The 24,946-nt window shown below is 41.9% G+C and overlaps 1 protein-coding gene across 11 annotated transcripts in view; it reads right to left on the bottom strand.

Moving 5' to 3' along the window:
* Positions 1 to 24,946, bottom strand: part of LOC115099952 (spindle assembly abnormal protein 6 homolog) — a 311,055-nt gene that overhangs the window by 257,120 nt on the left and 28,989 nt on the right. For 6 of the 11 annotated variants that reach the window (XM_029618040.1, XM_029618030.1, XM_029618021.1 and 3 more), the window contains 2 exons: positions 11,547 to 11,666; positions 10,476 to 10,495 (listed from right to left, as the gene is read on the bottom strand). The exons of 4 other annotated variants lie outside the window; for them this stretch is intronic. In XM_029618040.1, the coding sequence (XP_029473900.1) occupies positions 10,476 to 10,495; positions 11,547 to 11,606 (80 nt within the window). In that variant the 5' untranslated portion in view covers positions 11,607 to 11,666. The remainder of the gene's footprint in view (positions 1 to 10,475; positions 10,496 to 11,546; positions 11,667 to 24,946) is intronic. One more of the 11 variants, XM_029618057.1, reaches the window with a different exon arrangement.

Genomic DNA, 24,946 nt, shown 5'->3' with positions numbered 1-24,946 from the left:
GGGTAGAATAATGGTCTAATGTGATCTCTCTCTCATAGGGGACATTCTCTATCCAGATGCAATGCTACTCAATATTCATTGGGCCTGAGCTCTTCCAGATAAGGCCCCGTTCCTCTGGGCAGATACATCAGGGTGCCACATAGGCACTTTCAGATCTGTGAACCAGCACCTTCTTTGGTCAGCTAAACATAGATGGCTCATTGCATGCTTAATTATCTGGCCTATAAGTGGCCCTGGTGGGACTTAGAGTGGGGTTGGCTATGAAAACATGAGTACATGTCTACCTATGGACCCTGGCCCTGCACTATGATTGCAGACAATATGCTTTGGTATTCACATATATTGTTATTAGGTCTACATGCAAGAATCCCTGCCACCATATTATAATCTGAAATGCTGTTGTACCTAGTGTCCTGTCTGTTTCTACTGGGTAAACTGACTTGTAGGTTCCTCTTTCCTGCTGTTTTCTCTCCCCCCCCCCCCCACCCCCACCCCCACCCCGAGCATCTAGGCTGTTTCCTACTCTAGTGTGGGCTGCTAGTGCCCTCTTGCCCATGTTATTGCAATGGTCATATCTGGGAGAATCCTAACTGCTATCCCTCTTACTAGGAGAAGGCATCCAGGCTAGCCTAATGGATCTTATTCACTGAAAAAGACCTCTTCCCTACTGACCCAAGAGTTTGAGTCATCTGATCTTGTCAATGTGCATCCTACCCCTTCCGGCTGGCATCTGTTGTGTCTTTGTTTCTGGGTATTTCCCTAATGGAGGTTTGCAGGTTTAGCCTACCTGATTAAGCTATTAAGAGTTTCACTGACCAGCCTGACTGGGGGATGGGTGTCATTATTCTGGGGAACTCATGACATCCCCCCCCCCCTTTGCAGCAACCTGACTCTTAAGCCACTCATCTATATTCGGACGCATCCTAAAATCCTGCATCTCTGGGGCTATTTCTTCTACTAACCTGACATTGGTAAAGGTTCTGAGGGCTGTCACTAAACAGAAGTTGTTCTTGAAAAACACTGTTTACCTGATATCTGGGACCTGAGTAGGTTCAAAAAGAATATCTGGATGTGAATATGAAGGTAAGCTCCTGCTGTGCCCCAGATATGAGGTGCTTTCCCCAGCCTCACTCAACCTTCCAGGATCAAGGCACCAATTCAGGGAGTTCTGGGGCCATCCCACTCTTGCTGCTTCTAGGGGTAGTTTGTAGAAAAAACTCTTCCCCTTTCTTTGCATCCTTAGAGGCTAATCCCATCAGTAAGAGTCATATCCCTCATAGAGCTATGAAAGTAGAGTCTCTTTGATTGCTTCTGAATCTCCCAAAGGGTATGTACCCCATCCATTAGGTCTTTATAGAGTAACTGCCATCCTTAGAGGAGGCTGCACCCCAGACGGTTATGCACTAGTTTCTCTTTTCAGAATTGGTGAGACATGGTGGAATTGTCCTTATCTGTTGACAATTTCCCCTCTTCCTCCAGGACCCCTGGAGTAATTTCTCCTAGATTATGTGCTTCACTGAAGGCCAAGGATCTTGATTGGGCTCCATCACTTGTGAGAGAGGGAAGCAGGAGTGGAGAGAAAAAGTGCAAGAATCTTGAAAGACCCCCCCACACACACACACACATACACACTCTTTCTTTCTTTTCTTTTTTTTTTTTTTTTTTTTTTGAGGGGCTGCCAGACTCCTGAGAAACAGGAACCACTAGTATTGTGCTCTCCACCAGCCCCTGAAGGATACTGAGCTAGTCACCATTCTCTGGAGGTTGCACTCCAGGAGCTCAACCAGAGCAGAATCTTGGAGACTGCTCCCACTGGTAGAAATAATCCCACAGGGTAGTTGTCCTAGGAGCTATATCCTCCTCACATGTCTACCATTGCTGGAGACGGAGGGGCGGATTTTAAAAGGCCCGTGTGCGCCGGCGCGCCTATTTTGCATAGGCCGCCGGCGTGCGTAAGTCCCGGGTCTTTCGAAAAGGGGAGGGAGGGGGCATGTCCAGGGGTGTTCCCAAAATGATGCAGCGTTTCGGGGACGAGCCCGGGGGCGTGGTGCCGGCCCGGGGGCGTGGTCGAGGCCTCAGGACCAGCCCCCAAGACCGGAGAACGGAGTGGGGCTGCCGGCCGACGCGCGCAAAGTTACGCCTGCTTTCAGCAGGCGTAACTTTGCTGACAAAGGCAGGGGGGGTTTAGATAGGGCCGGGGGGGTGGGGGAGGGCGAAGAAAAGTTCCCTCCGAGGCCGCTCCGAAATTGGAGCGGCCTCGGAGGGAACAGGCAGGCCGCGCTGGGCTCGGCGCGCGCAGGTTGCACAAATGTGCACCCCCTTGCGCGCGCCGACCCCGGATTTTATAAGATATGCACGGCTACGCGCGTATCTTATAAAATCCAGCGTACTTTTGTTCGCCCCAGGCGCAAACAAAAGTATGCGATCTCGCAAGTATTTAAAATCTGCCCCAGAGATTACTGGTATTAGAACAGGACCAAACTCACTTTATAACCCAGAGTGAGGTTGTGGAAAATGATCTGTCCTCTGTCTGAGTCAAACTGTGGAGCACTGGTTTAGCATACAAAAAGGAATGCAATATTTTCTCACAATTTTCATTCCCTGCAGAAGTTTGAACTCTTGTAGGCTGATAGAGAATGCATTGCAAAAGGAAGCCATACTCTCTTTTGCTCCCTCTTCATCTGTCAGTCTCTTCTTACCCCTTGCTCAACTGCTTATAGTTGTGCTAGAATTGCTCCTGCACATGAAACAGCTGCTTTCTTCTTTACTGTGATGCTCTAAGTAACTTTAAACCATGGCGTGCCACTGCCCGTACTCCCATGCTCTTCTCATTGTTCTATGAGAACATGAGAGTACATGTACCATGCAGCTTTAACTCACTGAGAGATGCATGCTTCCAAAAGGCAACAATTGGTCTGGTGGCAATGATAATCCATCTGTGAGCACTGGTTCAAGTGAGTGGAAAAGATTGGCAAACTGGTGGAAACTGGCAAGGGTAGTAAAACAAGTCGGGATGAGCTAAGTGAGAGGAAGAATGGAGGGATGAGCTAGGGAAGTAAGAAAAAGAGGACAAGTTGACAAAGGCAAGAGAGAACAGAAGAAATGAGCAGAGGGTAGGGGAGAGAAAGAGTATGGGGAACATACTCTGTTTGGCCAGGCCATTTAGTCTGAACTCTTTGGTGAGCAAACCCTTGGAATCACTGTCAAAACAGAGGATAGTGAAAATTTTGAAATCCAAAGGATTGCAAGATCCAAGGCATCATGGTTTTATCAGAGGTAAATCTTATCAGAATAATCTGATCAATTTCTTTGATTGGGTGACCAGAGAATTGGATCAAGGGAGAACACTAGTCATAGTGTACTTGGATTTCATCAAGGTCTTTGACATGATTCCATTCGGAAGACTTATAAATAAACTGTGTACCCTTGGTATGGATCCTAGAGTAACTGACTGGGTTAGAAACTGGCTGAGTGGGAGGTGATAAAGGGTAGTGCTAATGGAGCTCTCTCTGAAGAGGGGTTGTTACTAATGGTGCATTTCAGGGATCAGTCTTTGGAACGGTTCTTTTCAACTTTTTGTGAGCAACATAATGGAAGGGTTGTCAGGGAAGGTTTGACTTTTAGCTGATACCAAAACCTGTAGCAGTAAGGAGTGGAAACATTAGGAGGGATCTAGCAAAGCTCAAAGAATGGTCAAAGTTGTGGCAGCTAAGATTTAATGTTAAAAAATTCAGAGTAATGCATTTAGGATGCAAAAACCCAAGGGAAAAGTACAGTATTGGAGGTGAAATACTTCTAAGCTCAAAGAAAGAGCGGGATCTGGGTAAGGTTGCCAAACAGGTAGATAAAGCAATGGTAAAAGCTAGAAAGATGCATGCTTGCATAGGGAAAGGAATGGTCAGCAGAAAAAAAGAGGTGATTATTGCCTCTGTATAGTTTCTTGGTAAGGCCTCAATTGGAATACTGTGACCAGTTCTGGAGACTGCACCTTCAAAAGGATAAAACAGGATGGAGTCACTCCAGAGGGTAGCTACTAAAATGGACAGCGGTCTTTGTTCTAAATCATATGGGGATAAACAAAGATCTGAATATGTATACCCTAGAGCAAAGGTGAGATAGGGAGATATTCAAATATCTCAATGGTTTCCATGCACAGGAAGTGAACCCTTTTCAATAGAAAGGAGGCTCTAGAATGAGTGGTCATGAGATGTGGTTGAAAGGGTGTAGGACTCAAGAGTAATCTTAGGAAACTTTTTACCGAGGGTGGTGGATGCATGGAACAGCCTCCCAGTGGAAGTGGAGGAGACAAAAACAGTATCTGAATTCAAGAAAGCATGGGATAAATACAGGGGATCTCAAAGGAAGTGATAAGAATTATAATGCTCAATTAATTGGATGAATGGATGGGCCATATGGTCTTTTTCTGCTGTCATGTTTCTATGTTAAACTTGACGTGAGAAAAGAGAAAGTCTAGGGGAAGGAGTTGCTTTGTTATTTATTAAACAGTGTTTAAGTAATGGGTTACGTGTGATCATCATCATCCATATTTATCTGATGCCTTCCCAATTTAACACCCAAAGTGATTTACAGCATAACATATATTACCAGCATAGTATACAAATAAAACACAACAATATATAAACCACACTCAGAGGATTCTCTCTGCAGTAGTATCCAATGCTGATAGGGAATGAAGAATAGGGGCTCTCACGCAGAAACACCCCCCCCCCCTTTCCCATTGAGTTTAGTGTAATTAGGCACAAGAGCCACTCAGTCTAATCTCCCAGAGTAGGGTGGGAAAGCAGGGATAAAAAGAAGGAAATCAGATAGAATGTGAATTATTTTTTCCAGGATATTTTTAAATTTTATTATTCCTGTAATGATTTGGTGGTATTTCCTGCGTAGAAAGGGGACTGTTCCTTTAAAAAGGTAATAATTGTTTTCCTTGTCTGAGAATAACAGGGCTGAGAAATGGGAAATACCCATAGTATCTGAATGGAATCCACTTTAACATGCCAAAAAGCAGAATATAAAAATCTAAATAAATAAATGAAAATAGCAAGTACTAGTTAAATGCTATTTTATAAACCTCAAATATATACGAGTAAATAGGGTTCGCATGTAAATATACACGCACAAAAAAAGGACAGTCTTGGGACATTCTGGGGTAGGGCCAACATTTATGCATGTAAGTTGCTGTTTTATAAGAAACTTACTAATATAAATTTGGAACTTATTTGTTTATATTTACACCTGCTCATTATCTGGCATAAGTGATATTTAACATTTATTGTGAAATATTGACTGGGTGGGAGGTCTAGGTGAACTGGGAGGAGTCCAGGCTGAAGAACTAGGAGCGTCTTAATGACCTGAAGAAGGATGGATAAACTGATGGACTAATTGGTAAAACTTATAAAAATAAAAATAAATGCATGTACTGCAGTTCAGCATCATTAAGGGGGTCATTCTCTAATGCTATCGCATGCGAAAAGTCCCTTTTCGCGTGCGATAGCTAGCTCGGGGCAGAGTTGGCCCCAAAAGAGGAGGAGTCGGGGCGGTACCGGGGTCGATGCTGCGGACACATCCCTGGCGGCGAAAGGTAAGATTCCTTATCACCATCAGTTTCATGCCAAATAACTATACCTTTTATGGTGTAGTTATTCGGTGCGAAAGCCAGCAGCGATTGCACCGTGGAGGTGAGATTGCTGCCGGCTATCACAGGACCGCCCCCCCGCTTCGCCTCCCTGCCCCCTGTTACTGTCGGATTCTCTAAGGTCGCAGACCTTAGAGAATCCAGGCCTTAGTCCGATACGCTCCAAGTTCTTTGGCTAAGTGGCTTTGCCACAACTTGGATATATATTCACAAGTATTTTTTCATACATGTAAATGTTGCTGGGAAGAATTACATGTATTTTATAACCAACACATAAATGATAAACATGGGTTATAAAATCCTAGGGTAGATCTATGAGTAGCCATATATGCACACACATATATGGACACACATGCAGGTCTTTTAAAGTTATCTACACTGCTTTTTTTTATATATATATATATATATATATATATATATATATATATATATATATATATATATATATATATATATATATATATGTCCTTTGAGTGCATCATCACCTGAAGGCTGAATGCGTGGTCTCTGTTGCTTCTCTGATATCTCTGGAACTTGTAAAGTACTGGAGGAAAAACTGTCTATACTATTCATGCATATCTTCCATAAAATTATTAATTTTCCTTCAATGTTATTCCTGAAGTTATCACTATTTGCCAAACAAAAGGATAATGAATTTTCCCTGTACTAAACAACCACTGGGAGTTTATACTAAATAAAATTGCTCATTCAGTTATTCTTTCTTCATCACTTTTTTCACATTAGTAGATGTAAAAAATGTCCTCACCAGGTTTCTTTTACTGGCATTAAGTTAAATCAGGCTATATAGAATGTTCACCAACCACCATACTAAAAGGAGTTGAGTTTGATTTATTACTGCATAGCTCTCTCTCTTTATTTGTTGACTTGATATGACTAGCCAAAGTAACATCAAAATGGGAGTTAGTAGTGTGTTAGCATTTAAGGAATTAGCAGGGACTTCAGCTCTATACTTTTGTTTCAGCCACTTCAATCATTAAATACTATAAGCTGAAATAAATTCCTGTGATTCGATTTTAAATTATTACATCTCTATATTCTGATTCTTACCAGTAAAGTTTTAAATTAAAAAAAAATCTACTAATTAACTCACTTATTCATACTCATTCACTGAAGTGATTCTAGTAATTGCCCAATATTTATATAATTCAACTGCTTTTGAACAGATTCTGTTACAGCAGGCTTGCTCTAAACAGCTTCAGCATCATTCTCCCAACAATCTAAAACTATAACAACTATATATTTGTTACTATATTCCTGCTCAGCTAAGGTCAAGCAAAACATAGTGCCATTACTGTCACTGAGCACTCTTCAGATAAACCATAGTAAGTGAAACCACACCCTGCTACAGGTGGTGAAAACTACTTTAAAAAAAACTGTGCTCAGTTTTGTTGAAAATTACAGGCTTGAGAGGAGCTGGTCAAATTACTGCCCCTAGTGTCCCTCTATAGGCCAATTGCCTTGTTGTTTACACTAATCCAGCCATGAGATTAGTCAGTTATCCATAACGTTTCAAAACAATCAGTGCTGTGTTGCAAATGCAATGTAAAATCTAGATTGGATTTCTTTTTCTCCTCTGGAATGGAATTTTTAACTGACTACATTTTTTTTTTTAAAGGGTTTGCTTGATAAATAAAACCACTCACACCCTGGGCATTTTAGAGGCTGCTAAGGCTCACTTCACGGTGTCCTACCATCCACTTTAACCTGTTATGTACTTTTATGATCCAAAAGCCCAGCAATAAATATATTGACCTCTCTCATTCTCCCTGTTTATCCATTTATTTATTTATTTTATTTATTTAACGTTTTTATATACCGAGGTTCTGGTAACAATGTTACTAATCACTTCGGTTTACATATAACATTGCAATGACTTAACACATGTGTCTTACAGAGAACAGGGAAATGAGGAACTTGGAAATAATTAAATTACATTACATAACACATTATGAAATACATCATTTTAAATAATAGAAATCTAATATACTAGAGATTAGGATCAATCATGTAACAAGTGGTCAATCGTTGGCAGGAGGAAATTGAAATTGTTTCTAGGATAATTAAGCATGGGAGACATAATGAATTGTCCAGGGTGGGAGAGTGTTAGTAAAGTCCAACTCGGGTGTAGGCTTGGTTGAACAGCCAGGTCTTCAGTCTTTTTTTTGAAGGTGATTGGGCATTGCTCGAGCCTAAGGTCTGAAGGGAGAGAGTTCCATTGGTTAGGGCCCGCCGTGGAGAAGGCTCTTTTGTTTGAAGATATTTTGATTGGAGGGGTTTTTAGAGAGCCTTTTTGTGCAGATCTCAACGGACGGGAGGATGAATGCAGCTGCAATGGGATCCTGAGATCGAGGTGTGAGGTTTTGTAGATAGATTTGCGGATGGTTGAGAGAGTTTTGTAGAGGATTCTATATTTTATAGGGAGCCAATGGAGATTCTTTAAAATTGGAGTGATGTGGTCCCTTTTTTTTTGCTTTAGTTAGAATCCTAGCTGTGGCGTTTTGTAGCATTTGGAGAGGTTTTAAGGAGGTAGCTGGGAGACCCAGTAAAAGAGAATTGCAGTAATCAATTTTTGAGAATATGATTGCTTGCAAAACTGATCTGAAATCATGGGGGTGAAGTAAGGGTCTAAGTCTTTTTAAGACTTGGAGTTTGAAGAAGCATTCTTTCACGTGGCAGGGGGCATGTTTAGGGCCCCTACTACATGTGTCCCCGTACCCCCCATTTTTAACTTTTTAAAAATATTTTAAATATATTTATTTTTATTCACAGTTGCCATTACCCAGAAGTGATATCGTCATGAGGTCACCGCTGGACCCAGCCAGACATTTTCTCATGGCTCCCAGATGCTTCCTGCAGTTAAACAACAAAGAAGTAAGGGAGAAGAGGCATTCCCATGCTGCCACCATGGCAGAGATGGACTGGCAAAGGCATTCTTCACCTGTGTTTGTTCTGTCCCCCTTTCTCACAGCACTCCCACAGCTGTCAGACCATCTCCTTTAGAGCAATGTTTCTCAACCCTGGCATTGGGACAACCTAGCTAGTCAGATTTTCAGGATATTCACATGAGATGGCAATGCATGTATTGCCTCCATTATATGCAAATATACCTCATCCATATTCATTGTGGACTTCTTAAAAAACTGACTGGTTAGATGTGTCCCAAGTAGAGATGTGAATCGGAAGCAGAATCGGATCCGATTTCAGTTCCGATTCACATCTCTATAGATGTGAATCTGAACCAGAATCGGATCCGATTTCAGTTCCGATTCACATCTCTAGTCCCAAGAACTGGGTTGAGACCTACTGCTTTAGGGGCTGATGCAATACAGTCAGACGTGGGTTAAATAGGCACTAATCCACCCCTATTATTCATTCACTCTGAATGCAAAAAGATAAATGTGCGTCTCAGATGCAAATTTATCGCTCAGATATTAACGCCTGCCTGGAGCGTTAATAGCCAAGCGCATTGAAAAGAAGTACAGAAAAGCAGAAAAAACTGTTTTTCTATACTTCTTTTTAAAAGTAAAAAAAATTAAATAACTCAGCAGACCGCCGAGTTATGAAGACCGACACCGGTAAACTCGGCCTCGGTTTTCATAACTGGCTGTCTGCCAGTAATGAAAATGGCCACCGATAAGCTCTGCGGACAGGCAGGTTATGAAAACAGAGGCCGAGTTTACCGGTGTTGGTCTTCATAACCGGCAACTGCGGCAGGTCGCGTTAGGAAGGAGGCGCTAAGGTCACGCAAGCGACCCAAGCACCTCCTTCCTAGCGTGACCCCTAATTTCCATATTGCATGGCACCCCCCCTTGTGGGCGCCATGCATGCATTATAAAAGCGGGCGCTGAAAAGTCAACGCCCGCTTTCAGTGCACATAATTGCAGCGGCCCCTTAGGGTGCTCGAGGAAGGAATTAAGCACACTATGACTCTCACTAATGCTCTTCAGCAGCATAACGCTGCCTTTCCCACTGGAGCATCAGCTGCTGCAAAAAAAAAAAAAAAATCAAGCTTTAGGTGTCTGGGCTACCAAGCTCCCAGCACAACTCCACTTGTGATGGCCAGGCCCCTCCAAGCCACTATGTTCTTCCTCCATGCCCCACTCACTCAACACAAACAAACAGACATGAGAGAGGGATGGACAAATTGTCCAAATAGGGCAATGGGAGTTGAATATACAGAGTATACAAAAGTGAATAGTTTTCTGTGGGCATGTCTACAGGGCATTAATGGAATGTCTATGGTGGTACTTCCTCCTCTATATCCCACATAAAAAAAAAAAGTATATATCTCCTCAACATCAGCCTTCATAATAATTACTGTTTGTGGTTTCTATTTGGTTCTCTCTCAAGAAGGCCTAAAATAACGTAGATAAATTGAACCATATCTGATTAATTTGTGGTCTGTCCCAGTTGACTATCCAAACCAACCTCCTCAAATATACACTCCTCTACCCCCCTTCCCCTGGGTAGGGTTTGAATTTCTTTTGAACTAGTTCACTCACTCTTAAACAAAAGTTTTCTTAGCAGTTTTCCTGTTTTACAGTAACCCCAGTGCACAATATAAATACCAAAAATCTAAAAAAAAAAACTAAACAAAAAAACAAAACACTTTTTCATTTCAATTATATTTTTTGGAACATATGAGATTTCATTTGTATACCCCCAGGAAACAAGAAAACAAACTACATGGTCTATAAACTCCATGTGTTAGCAAACATGTTTAGCTCCATTTTCATTTGGTTTCTGACTGGGATACCACAGGCACTATCACAGCTGTCACAATATAAAACCATAATCTTACTGTTTAAATGTTGCTTCTTTCTTGGCAGGGGCATCCACAGAAAAAATTCAGGGGAGGAAGCAGTGGGGATATAAAAAATAGAAATATATAAAAACAAAATAATAGAAATGATTAAAAAAATCAGTAGTTAAAATCCAAGAGAAAACAAGACCTCCTCTTCCCCCGCAAATAAACATGTTTCTTGAAAATCTCAAAGCCCAAAGTTTAAAATATTTATTGATTCCACAATTATGGACTGCTGCTGGGACACACTTTTCATTTCCCACTGCAGATCTGCTTGGTCTATTGGAATATTGATTTTTATGGCATAGATGTTATACAAATCAACAGAACAGCAACGGAACATCAAACAGAATTGATTAATCAAAACAAATTTATTTTTCCACACTCAAAAGTAAAAAGGTGACCTTGGTTTATTTATAATCTAAAACTAGTTTACATAATACCAAACACAAGCTTGTTAAAAACCACTTCTTATCTCTAAATCTAATCATTTTTCTCCTCAATTCCATTTCTTTACATGTTTTTCACTGCCTAGTTAAAAATGTAATTCATTATTTAACATATTTCTAGAGGAAGTTAGATTTTAGGTTTTATCCAGGATGTACCCATTAAAAATTAATCTCTTTTCAAATATACTCTTAGGGATAAATAGCTATCAACCACATTGTACGAAAATTCTTAATCTTCTATTCTTTTAAAATGTATATTCCACCTTTTGTGGTTGGTCAGCCACTTCAAACCAGATTATATTTAGATATAATAGGTATTTCCCTCTCCCCAGAGGGCTTATAATCTATGAGGGTAGCTTTCAAACATCAACATGTTGTCCTATGTACACACATATATGGTCATATGGAAATCCACTACAGTATTTTATAATCTGTGCATAGCAGTTCTAACCATTAACATACATACTTAGGTTTTCTAATGTGCAACTATCTGCAATACATTGAAAGCATGTACATTTCCTAATTTGAAAACATATGCACATTATTGTATGTGCGAAAACAATTGACTTGCTCAAGTAAAACACTGTTTATATGAAAGTTAATATATTTTAAAACTTACGCGCACAAAATTGAAATCACCTGTTTGCCAAAACCACCAATTCACCCAGTCCTTCTCCATGTCATTGAGACCCTTCAAGTTTTTCACTCTGCTCTCCCCCAGTTCACCCAGACCTCCCACCTATTAGCAAACAATAGACAAATCTGATATCAATTCTGCAAGCTAATTAGGTGTAAAATTTACAAGAATACCATACCAAATGTAAGTGCATCAGACTCTTGTGCGTATACCTCTTAGCCCGGCCCCAGATTGCCCCTCATCTGCCTTTCTTTTTCTTGTGTAAACGAGTGTGCACGAACAAAAATATACGCAATCATATTTTTTTTGTTTATAAAATAGCGTGTACAGAAGTACAAGCTACTTCCTCATGTTTATTTTAATTTTACATGTGTAAATGTTTGAAAATATACTTCTAAATTTGTATCTCCTGCAATAGAGAGGGAAGTTAATTGCCCAAGGTAACAAAGAAGGTTTGAATCTTGGCTTAGTTGATTCATAGCTTACTGTTTTAACCACTAGACTACTAGTCCTCGACTCCAAATAGACAAATATTCTTAAATGATTGTTAAGAAAGAGCTGGGTCTAGACCTATGGCTTACCCAGCACAGAAACTTCTGGTCTGAATTTGTTACCCAGCAGGGCTTGTCATAACATTAAGTTGACACATGTGCCCTATTTTGGCAAAAAGACATCAGCTGGGGTAGGTGAGATTCCTCCTGGATTCAGAATGGTGCTAAGGAGATCAGATTTGGAAATTACTTCCTTTCCATCCCTCATTAAACACAGGATCCTGGGTTTCCTTGATCTAAGGAAGGAAGAAAGGAAGAAGGAGGAGGTGGTGTTGGTGGTGGAAAGGTCATTAGAGAATGCTAAATCATTATTAACAAGAGGGGAAAGCAAGCAGAAGCATGGCTTCAGGATGGGAATGCTTTCCAACACAGATTTGTAGATAGGAGTGATAGGATTCTTACATAAGAACTGCTATGAAGGTTCAGACCAAGGGTCCATTAAGCCCAATGTCCCATTACCAGCAATAACCAATCCATGTCATAATTACCTAGTATAATGGAATTACTTAGCATGAGTCCAACTCTTTGGTGAACTCAGTTCTCACATGACATATCTGACATGACTGCAGTAACTGTGAGAATATACAGAGGCATAGGCTTCAGGTTAAAGGTTAATCCCTAACACAATAGCTTTCTGCTGGCAGAAAGGCACATACATGAGAAGGTCGGTATATAAAAATCCTAAATAAATAAAGGTCAATATACCCATGATACAATCTGCTTTTGCCATGTCCCTTGCTACATGGCAGGTATTGTCTGCTGCCCCCCCCCCCCCCCCCCCCCAATATAGCAAGAGATAAAAGACAGACTCAGACAAGACAGAAAGGAAAAAAGAAAAAAAAAAAGACAGTTGTACTGAGACACACATGCTTTGACCTATACGCAAGGGATGTTTTAAACTATATCATTATTATTCCCACATATGGCATGTCACGGAATAAATTTGGCATAGTTAGCAGATCCTATGGAATTTATATGAACCTGCTTATTATGATTTCAGTATTTTGCTGTGTCTAATCAATGTGACTGTTTTTACATGCTGTCAGTTTGTAACATACAGTGTAGGAAGAAGCAAGCAGGGAAGCAGGCTTCTAAGTCTCTTGGGAGGTAGTGGCATAAGCTCAGGCAGAGACAGGGGAGAGGGCTGAAATTTGGAAGGATAGGACTATGATTCCCCCAAGCCTAGCCTAAAGAAAATCTGGTTAGGAAAGAAAGGAGATACTGCTCTTCTTTCCCTCATTGTATTACCACTGAAACACCTTGCTTCTAACTAATTTTTATTTATTTATTTATGCTGGTGAGGATTCTCCTCTCCTCCATCTTTGAGCGTTGCAGTATGTTATGCCGGTTAGAACATGGCAGCTCGCTCTGGCCGGGAAGGATTGACAGTTTGATAGTTCTTTCCAGATTCCATCCGGTAGTGGGTTACCCTTCCTGGGAAACCGGCTGAAGAGAGTGTGGTGCATCATTAGTTGGTCAGCTCTAGTAACTCTGATGGCAGGCAAGCCCAGTAATTCTGGTAAATCCCAAGCAGGATCAATCAAATTGCTGGCACTAGTGGATCAGCCCCAGTAACTCCAATTTATTATGGAGCAGTTAACGCTGATAAATCCCGGGGTGAAACAGTAGGGCATATTCACATAGACTAATATCAACAGGCGGGGAGTACTCCTATGATAGGAGGGTACTAGTTTGATACAAGGAAAAGGAAACCTACCTTGCCTTAAAATGAATTTGTTGGGAAAAAGAAAGGGGAGAGCAGTGAAGGGGCCCTCCTAAGTAAAAAGGAGAGACAGCATCTTTCACTGCCTCAAAATAATTAAACGGAAGCAGGGATAGACTTTACATTAAAAGATGAAATGTTTGTGTGTTTCAATTATTTCTTTTGACCGTTTCTTTCAGTGTGCAACTACACAGATTTCTTTTCCTTTTTTTTATGAAATTAGCATCACTTGAATGGGTAGTATGAGGAGATAAGGCAAAATATGCACTATCAAAGCTGAGTCATTGTTTTGTTTTAATTTGGTTTTAGTTATTCCTGCTCTCTTTTCACTTGTTTGTAACTTAACCTTTACAAGGGCTGCTAGCAAAGCAGATTTGTACTGCTCTGTTTTCTTTGTATGCATTAACTAGAACTTGGCTTGCCTATGAAAGTTGTGTAGAGAGATTAATTCCTTGTGCTATTTTAAACCACATGAAGCCATAAAAGTAATTGGATATGAAGTAGCAAATCCCAGACTAGCTAAAAGAAAACTGAGTCATGCTTCAAAAGTGTATAATGTGATACTGTGACCTGATTTAAAGTTTGAATTAACCTCTTTTCTGATATATATATTTTTTTTAAACAGGAGTTAAAGATGGTGCTTTTCTACAAAAGTGGCAAGAATAAAGGGGACCCCCTCATCCTTGTTGAAAGAGCATTTTTGCTGTGGTCAATTTTCTTCATAAGTATTATTATTATTTCTTTTTTCTATATATATTCCTGTTTTCGGCACTTTGAGGCTGATTACATTCAGTACTGTAGGTATTTCCCTAACCCCAGAAGGCTTACAATCTAACTGGGAGATGCATCAAGCCATGGTAGAGCTCTAACATGCAATAAAAACAGTGTATATTGTGTGATTATAAGATTTTACATAGCCCTGCTCAGATTCCCTCCCCATTACAATAAACGCTTTTGCATGGGATCTGCATGCATGAATATTCCAATCCTTGAACGCCGGCCGTCCGATGCAAATACTCAAAATGGCGCCGATCGCCTTTGCCCTCACTATGATGGCAATCGGCGCCATTTTGAGTATTTGCATCGGACAGCCGGCATTCAAGGAAGTCGCTCCCAGACCCCCGCTGGACTTTTGGCAAGTCTTGTGGGGGGTCAGGAGGCCCCCCCAAGCTGGCCAAAAGTCCCTGTGGGTCCAATGGGGGTCCCGGAGCGACCTGCCGTCTGATGCCAGGACTCAAAATGGCGCCGATAGCCTTTGCCCATACTATGTCACAGGGGCTACCGGTGCCATTGGTCAGCCCCTGTCACATGGTAGGAGCACAAGATGGTGCCGATGACCACGTCCCTGTGACAAAGACTATCGGTGCCATGATGAAACTAGCACCGAGGGTGTGAATGAGTTCCTGGACCCCACCGTTGGACCACCAGGGAGTTTTGGTAAGTCTTGGGGGGTCAGGAGGGTGGGGGGTTGTAGTTAATTTTAATTTTAGCTGGGACACTAATTTAACTCGCCGTAGTAACATATTTACAGATCGACAACTTATGCAATTCTCCATACTTCCGCATGAAACGGAATTGACCCCCCACGAATACGTATCACGTACGCAACGAAAACTTTTTGGCTGCACATCTCTAGTAATTTGAGTGTCTTTTCATAGATTGGGTTGTTACTGTTTGAGTTCTGACAGTTAGTGCTGTTTTTGTATGGGATGTTTACTATATTATAATTCAGATTACTTAAAGCTTTCTGACAGCAGGCCTGCTTTATAATAGTCCCTATCACATATGGCTGCAGGTGTTTTGTTGTTTACATGCACAGTGGTGCATGTAAATAATATACATATTATAAGTGATATTTTTATGTTAGAACACTGAATATACTTTTTCATGTAAAAATCTGTTACTATAATGCATATTTTTAAATTATTTGTGGGAAGGGTGGGGCTAGGAATGTGTGCAAGGCTGTAAGGTTCACCTGTGATACCTAATACCCTTGCACCAGCCCTGACTGCACTGACTCCACAAGAGAAAGCAGGATTCCATCTGTAGCTACGTTACTTTGGGTTAGTGGCTCTCCCCAGTCTCGGCCAGGGCTTAATTTTCTCTTTTTATAATCCCAGGGAACAGTACGGATCACTTCTGGTCACCCCTGCCCTGGAGTCAGTAGGCAGAGCACAGCCTGGGAACCATAAAAGCAGCAAACTGTGTACCCAATGGGTATGCACTAGAGTGGTGGGAGAGTTGTGACGAAGTGGAGGCAAGCTACAGGAAGGAAGGGGGTATGTAAGCCAGGAGGAAGTGCCTATGCAGTTTTGGGGAGGCTTCTGTCTGAGGTGACTGTACTAAACTCTGAGAGAAGCAGCTAGCTGTGGAACCAGCGAGTCTCCTAGAGAATGGGATTGGGAAATGGAGGGGGCCTGCTGCAGAATGGGGAAGGGCTGGCAGCAAGCAAGAACTTTACTCCATGATGCAGCAGTGCTGGACTGGGGGCACTCACTGTGTAAGCAGTACAAAAGTAGCATATCAGAGAGAATGCATGTGTGTCTGTCAGAGAAAGTGAGACACACACAGACATACACACTGTGAGAGTGTGTGTGTGTGTGGGGGGGGGATATCTCTCTCCCCATACTCTTGTGTGTGTGTGGGGGGGGGATATCTCTCTCTCCCCATACTTTTGCACACCTTTCTTTCTCCCTCCCTATAAACTTTGAATCTTTAGTCAAGTAGCATGTCAAAACCTCCCATAAGTAGCTCTCTTTGTGAAACTTACTCTATGCAGTCCCTTGCTATAACACCCTCCCCTATTTCAATCATGTATATCCCTTAAAGATTTAATATTCCCTTAGAGAATTATGTACAACCTGAGAAATATACGTATATTTATGCACAACCAGGAGAGATTTGTATATAACCTTGAGAGTTTTATGTATAACTATGTAAGATTTATGTATAACTATGTAAGATTTATTACTCGATTGTTTTAGAGTTCTTTTGTTTCTTTGTTCTAAACTGCTTTAATTGTTTTTAATGGTTTTAATTCATCTTTAATTGTTTTCAACTGTTTTACTGTTCCTTGTAAAGCCCTTGGGCACCCACTAATGCCGCTGGCGTTTTCTCTGTTACTTGTAAACCGGATTGATTTGTATATTGTACAAGAACTTCGGTATATAAAAACTAAAAATAAATAAATAAATCTCTCTCTCTGACACAGACACACACATACTCTCTCTGTGTGGTGGGGTGTTTTTGTGTCTGAGAGAGTATGTGTTTTTGTGGATGTCAGGGTGCATGTGCCAGTAAAGTTTGTGCAATCTAAAAATCTGTTTTTGATTGAGTGTATGTGTGTCTGACACTGGCTGGCAATATCATTACTTGCAACTGGTCCAAGAACCAGACCAAGAATCTAGGATACAATAGGGATGTGCATTCATTTTGAATGAATGCACAATCCGCAACGTATAGGTCCCTATTTGTTGCATTCGTGGGTTCCCGAAACGTATGGCGAACCCCCACGAATGCAACCTATCATTAACGAATAAAACCCCCACCCTCCTGCCCCCCCCCCCCCCCCAAGATGTTCCAAAAGTCCCTGGTGGTCCAGCAGGGGTCCTGGAGCGATCTCCTGCACTCGGGCCATCAGCTATGGTATTCAAAATGGCGCCGATAACCTTTGCCCTTACTATGTCACTGGGGCTACCGGTGCCATTGGTCGGCCCCTGTCACATGGTAGGAGCAATGGATGGCTGGTGCCATCTTGTGCTCCTACCATGTGACAGGGGCCGACCAATGGCACTGGTAGCCCCTGTGGAAAATGAATACCGAATTCAACTAATGGACGAATCGGGTTTCCCCCTATGAAAACGAATGCAACGTATTTGGGTCCCGATGAATACTGAATCGGACGAATCCATCCCTTCTGCACATCCCTAGGATATAACTCTATAAGAGATATAAGCAAAGGAGTAAGGAGCCCAACCAATTTGCATGGATGAAACCGGAGCTACAGCTCTGCTCACCTCTGGTCTAGAATGTCCTCAACTTCTTAGTTATTTAGGAAAGATGAAGTTTATTTTGGAGATATTTTGGCTCAATTCTACCACTTTTCAGGGTTGACTTGGCATGCTTTTGGGAGCTGTTGACTGCAGGGAAAGTGCACGAGGGTGTCAGATACCATATGGACCAGTTTTGAAAAAATCCTCTGGGCTGATATTTTCCTGCAATCCACCCCCCTGTATGAGATCTACTAGCAAGGGACCGTTTTGTGACTCATACATCAGGTGTGGCTCAAGGTAATCTCCTGCCTGAGGCAAAGGATGAGATGGCATCCCTTCCCCCTTCAAAGCATGATACAGGTCAAGTCATCAAGTGGAACACGGGGGTCCATGTGTAGTCTGGCCCTTTTGGTGATTTCAAATGCTGCGAAGAGGGAAAACAAGGGACAGGGTTTCTAGAGAAGTGGCAGATAGAGTGCTAGTGATGTTTCTAGGAAGCTGTCAACTCTGTAACACTCCCAGGAACCCTAAGACCTGCCTCTCACCTTTTCCCCCAACATTTTCCCCTAAAGAAGTGGGAGATGGGTAAATGGTAGGGTCTTTGTGTAGCACACTAGCTCCAGCGAGCTTTGCAGCCTTGTGCTTGTGCCCATACCGCCCTGCGCTCATCACACCCATAAAAATTATTTTATAATAATCAATTTTACATGAAAAATAACATTGAAAACAGTCTTCTGAGATAAAAACATCACAACCCTACAAAATAGGGTGCTATCTTTTGCTCCTACCATGTGACAGGTGCCGGCCAATGGCACCGGTGGCCCCTGTGACATAGTAAGGGCAAAGGCTATCGGCGCCATTTTGAATACCGGCAGCCGACAGCCTGAGTGCAGGAGATTGCTCCAGGACACCCGCTGGACCACCAGGGACTTTTGGCAAGTCTTGGGGGGGGGAGGGTCAGGAGAGTGGGGGTTTTATTCGTTAATATGTTGCATTCGTAGGGGTTCGCCATACGTTTCGTGGACCCCCTAATGCAACAAATAGGGACCTATACGTTGCAGATTGCGCATTCGTTCAAAATGAATGCACATCCCTATGCAGTAGACCCCATTCCAATGCAGCCCAAAAATACTTGGAAGCCCTTAGAGCATATATGTGTGTGTATGTGTACGTTGGCAAGAGCCTGTGTGAGAGTATGTGAAAGAATGAACATATGTAAATGCATGTGTATGTGTGAGAACCTGTCTCACACATGCACACATATCAGCAGTATGTCACACGAGTACGTGTGCAGGAGTGAGACAGAACTTATGAATGTGAGAAAGATGGTAGTGTGTGAGTATGAGTGTGCGTATGAGACGTGCGTGAGAGATTAAACATGTATAAGTGTCAGAGAGAGAAAAAAAGTTTGTGCGTGCCATCAATCTGCCTCTCTAATCCAACAACAACCTCAGAGTGACTGAAAATGAAAACATCCCAGGTATGGAGACATTTTTTAAATCCTTATTAGTTTTAATTCTTCGGTGGCATTTGTTTGTGCTGTTTTTGAATATTGTATTGGTGCTTGGGAAATTTATAACATTTCTGAATTATATTGGATGTTCTATTCATCAGATGTTTTGAAATATTTACTTTTTATTAGCATGGTTTTACTATTATGATTCATGATTTATATTTCTTGATTTTGTTTGATGTTTTTTGAGGATTGTAATTTTGCACTAACAGGTTCCTGATGGTCTATTTTGCTGCCTGTTACTGTACGACAAAGTGTCCCTTGTCGTAAAAAGCGGCAAGCTTCAAGGCCTCGATACTCTAATTTTTATATTTTACCACAGCCTGAAGATAATGGATGCCCGAGGTGGAGGAGAAGACAGCATGGACCATGGAATGAGCAGAGAGGCAGCTGCGGGAGTCTTCCTGCATGGAGCAGCAGTAGTGAGGTGGAGGTTGGGGAGAGGGTCTGCAAGAACAGAGGGAGGAAGACTAGGAAACTGGCACTGCCAGAGGATCCCACTATTTGAGAAAAGTAGTGTGAGGCCTGGCGTTGTTTGCTGTAATGCCACAGGCATGGGGGGCCAATGCAACCAACATTAACCATATGATTGGCTGGACTGGCCCACCATCCCAATCCGCCCTGGACCGTAGATAGAATTGTGGCAGGCAAGTTTTACACTGTCAAGTACTCCATTCCAAAAGCCCCTGCCAAGACCTGAATTTATGCATAGACCTATTAGACTTGTGCCTAGGGTGGCAAAATTTGGGGGCAGTAAATTTTCTGCTCCAGATTTCCGAAGGCAATCCCACTGTTCAATATCAGCTCATAGGTGGACAAGCATAAGAACATAAGAATTTGCCATAATGGGTCAAACCAAACGTCCATCAAGCCCAGTGGTGTAGAAATTAAAAAGTTTCCATAAACACACCCCTTTTTGTTATCGCGGGCATTAGCAATGCATTTTTAACACTTGTTGATGAATCTAAGGGTAAGTGTGGTATCTTTGCCGGCTAGTTGTACTTTTGCTAACTTCATTAAAAAATAAAAGGATAAGCAAGATACCCCTCTCTGGCTAACTGAGGGAATAGGTGATGTCTCCTAATTTCTTACACACACACACACACACACACTCACTATTGCTCTCTTCCCTTTCACACTCACCATTTTATTTCTGTATTGTCCAGAATATTAATGGAGTTCCAGTGTAATCTATTCTATTTTACTCTCTTCTTTCACTCACACTCTTCTGGGATCTGTTATATAGGAATCAATCTCTATTCAGGTGTTCAATACTGGTTCAGCCTTAATAACAGTAGCTATCCTTGTTGGTTATAAGGCACCAATGGTTAATGTCTCTCTCCAGAACATATGGCACTGCAGTCTCCCAGACTGCCTCATTGTATTGCCTTTTCTTTTTTGTGCATCTTCACAACCTACCCAGGTTTTATGTAAAGTGCTCTGACATCTCTCTTTCATTTGAACTTTCTTAGTTTAAACAGTGATACAGTAACCACTCAGATGTGAATGGTCAATAATACCAGCAGCCTGGTTATGATTTGTTTTTTTCTCTCTCTCAGTCTGCTTATTTCTCCGCCCAAACTCAGTGATAAACAGGCTTAAAACAACCACCTTATGGTACTGAAGGAGCCAAGAGAGCTTATACTAAAATCACTCATAAAGGGTAAACAGTTGGTGCAAAAGTGCGATTTTAAATTAAGTTTTCTTTCACACCATATTCTCTTTCACAATCACTGTCTCAAGCTGAGAAAAACAATGTGGCTCAACTGTATTTATCAGTATCTGGCTATTCTGAATCTTACCTGAGATTCTTGGAATTTAAACAACAAATTCTCCAATAACACATTTCAATCACTCATAGAAGCTCAATCATTATTGTGCCTGCCTAAATTCGCTCTAAGGTGAATTTTAAAAGCCTGGCATGTGCCAAAACTAGAAGATATGCACAAGTTGGGCCGACGCATGCTTAGCAGATTTTAAAAGCCACCCATGTATGTGTGTATTTCCCGCTATATGCACAAATGAAAAGCTCTGAAAAAAGGGGAAGGCGTGGGCATGGTTTGGGAGGGGCATGGATATTCCTGGATGTCACCTTTAAATTTGCACATAAATACTTACATGCACAGGCATGCACCAAGGTCCCTGCCATGTAACTTTACTTCTGATATGGATGGCATGTAAGTTGTAAAATGAAAAAAACTAAACACATCATCAGGGTTGAAAGAGCCAGAACTAACAGGGGAGAAGGGAGGCTACTAAACTAGGGGTGTTAGTAAGTGCTATCCCTTACCTCAGAAAATTATGAACAAACTGGTAAAACTGGTAATGGTGTCGGCACACTTCTTTTTAAATCCACCCAGTAACGCGGTAGAAGAGGAATTTTCATGCATAGACGCGCGTCCACTTAAAATTGTGTTCACATGCTGCACGTTCAGGCTAATTTATAACATGCTAGCATATTCGCACAATAAAATGGCCACATCCCTGGGTGTGGGTCGAATGTGCGCACAAGCGAGCCGGCACACCTGCTTAAAAGTTACCATCTCTGTGTTTAACACTGTTTGGCACAAAAACAGACTCTGCGACAGAGCTCTGCTTCTTACTGTGTCCACTGTAACTCTGACTGGAAGTCAGCTGTTTCTTTTTCAGAGTATCCCTGCACTGCTGATGACATCAGCACATATAGTCCCTGCTCACATTTTGAGATGATTTTTACAAAAGCAAATTACTTGGAATACTCCCCTTCTTAATACCATAATACTAATGAAGACTTTGGGGAATGTTTAACTTCCTTCATATGTTTCAATATATTCCAGATTTGTTGAATAACTGGAACCTGAGGTGTGCCTTACGCCTGCCCATTCATTGTAGTTCCTAACCCTTCTTTCATGAAAATGTGGTGTTAGCTTATTTCCATACTGTAAAGAGTTTGCAGCTTTGAAATCCTGTACTGGATCAGGGATTTTCAATGGCCTAGAGTCTTAAGTTACACATAAATTTATATTTTAACTAAATTTTCTCTCACAACTGGTTTCCATTGTTATCCCATGATAGTACATGAAGTTCCCAAATATGAAAATAAATTGTAGACCCTATTTTAGGGATAGAATAAGTCACATGGCACTATAGTAAAATCATCCCCCTTTCCCATCAAATTTTTCCACCTAAAAATCATTTAGGGGCTCCCTCCAGTTTCCCTTTGGTGATCTTTGGGGTTTTGTCACAGAATTTTCATTTTAGCTCTTTAAAACCCCTCAAAATTCCACCATTTCCAGTTTTACCATTTTTGTTTTTATTTAAATTTTTAAATTGCCTCTTTTTTGCCCCTAAAATGGAAAAAAGACATTTGCCATCCGCTTCCAGTTTGTGGCCTGACACGCTTGAACAAGTTGGGGGGTTTCCCATGGGCCCCCGATGCCAAAGATTCACTCTCTTCAGCAGCAGCAGCGTTCCCAAGGCTGCTGCCATAGTGGCAGTCACCCCAGCAGTCTGACTCAGCCGTGATGATCACAACCATAGCTCCACCCCTTCCTGCCTCTCTTGTCACCACTGCAGCCCAGGACATAAGGAGGCCACCTGCTCTCTCACTCTCACATGCCGCAGAGCAGGGTCGATCACCTGCAGCTGTACAGATCAGCCGATTCCTCCCTCTCCCCTGAACTGAAGGGCAGATTACTCACCCACTGCTCCACAAACAGCTGTTCTCCTACCTCTCCTGAGCTGCAGGAGCCAGGAGAACCATCCCTGCAGCAGCATCTGCCTGTCCTATTTCCATCCGGGCCGCAACAACGCCCCCAACCAAGCCACTCAACCCAATGACCTCAACAGCACCCCCTGCACCTCAAATCAGTATTATTTATTCATTTATTTTTATTTGACCCCATTCTTACACATTTTTCACACTAGTTATATTCACTCCCCCCTTGTACCTTGTGGGCAGCTTACTCTCAGGGAGCACTAGTGTCAGTGGTTCTTTTCATCACCTCTCCTCCTGGTACTAGCTTAGTATTCACTCCTCCTCCAACCAATTGCAAGATGGATAACAGAAGCTCTCACAATGAGGGACAAAAGGATGATTTAAAAAAAACCTAAACACTCAACTCTTCAATGCTTCTCTCTAGGGTAGGAAAGGTGAAAAAAACATCTTCTCAACAATTCACACAATAAGTGCACAAGTTAAAAACATTAAAAAAAAAAAAATAGGTAGCACTCACTGAATGCAAGTAGGAAATAAATCTCTTAACTGGATTTAAGACTCCACAGCCAAGGCTTTGGGGCTGATCTGTATAATCTTAAGGGACCTGAGAGGAAAAGCTTCTACCCTCTATTCCAAAGAAGGGTGACAAAAATGGTGGAGGGGTCTCATCAATTGACTTATGAGGAAGGTTGAAGGACCTAAATATTTATACCCCAGAGGAGAGGAGGTGCAGGGGGGGATATGATACAGACTTTCAGATATCTAAGAGGTTTTAATGATGCACAATTGACAAACCTTTTTCATTGGAAAGAAATCAGTAGAACTAGGGGTCACATAATGAAACTCCAGGGGGACGACTCAGAACCAACATCAGGAAATATTTCTTCACGGAGAGGGTGGTGGATGCCTGGAATGCCCTTCCACAGGAGGTGGTGAAGACAAAAACAGTGAAAGATTTCAAAGGTGCGTGGGATAAACACTGTGGATCCCTAAAGGGGAACTTGCTGGTGTGGCAGTTACTACCCCTAACCAACAAGCCTTCGTACTGTTGATGCAATTCCATTATTGCTCTCTGCTTTAATGGCGGGGGGAAAGAGGAAAAGGGGAATTAGATTCAGATGGCAACAAACAAGGACACTGAATTTTACAGTCTGGGAAAACAAATAAGCATGGGGGGTGGGGGGGATAAGCATGGGAGTAACTTGCTGTCCATTAACTGCTATTAATCAAGTTTACTTAGGGAATAGTCACTGCTATTAATTGCATCAGTAGCATGGGATCTTCTAGGTGTTTGGGTAATTGCCAGGTTCTTGTGGCCTGGTTTGGCCTCTGTTGGAAACAGGATGCTGGGCTTGATGGACCCTTGGTCTGACCCAGCATGGCAATTTCTTATGTTCTTATGTTCTTATGTTGCTGGTACAGCTGGGGTAATGGGGAATTGGACTCGGACAGCAACCAACAAGGGCCTTGAACTTTGATGGTTTGGGAAACTAAATAAGGGGGTGACCTCTATGGCACGGCAGATGCTACCACAAGCTTACTGGGCTGACAGATGGACCATTTGGTCCTTTTCTGCTGTCCTTTTCTATGTTTTTATGAAATTCCTCAGACATTACAGGGTAATGATTACATAGAAATAGGAATAAACCATCGCAGCATCCTCCCATTGAGGGCGCCATGGCAAAAATGGTAACTCCCACCACACACTGTATGGCATTACTAATAGGACACAGTCCTTAGTAGGGATCCCAGTGGGGACCCTACATTAGCTTCATGCATCATTCATTCATGCGAGGTGGTAGCTGATGTCAGTGATGACAATGTAATAGCATTATAATGACAATGGGAGACTATAGTACTGGTCATGATTCGGGCTCCTAGGTTTTAGGAATTCATTTATTTCCAT

This window comes from Rhinatrema bivittatum, chromosome 1, assembly GCF_901001135.1.
Source record: "Rhinatrema bivittatum chromosome 1, aRhiBiv1.1, whole genome shotgun sequence".
Lineage (NCBI taxonomy): Eukaryota > Metazoa > Chordata > Amphibia > Gymnophiona > Rhinatrematidae > Rhinatrema > Rhinatrema bivittatum.
The sequence above is the reverse complement of the archived record's forward strand: the minus strand, read 5'-3'. Positions and strand labels throughout refer to the sequence as shown.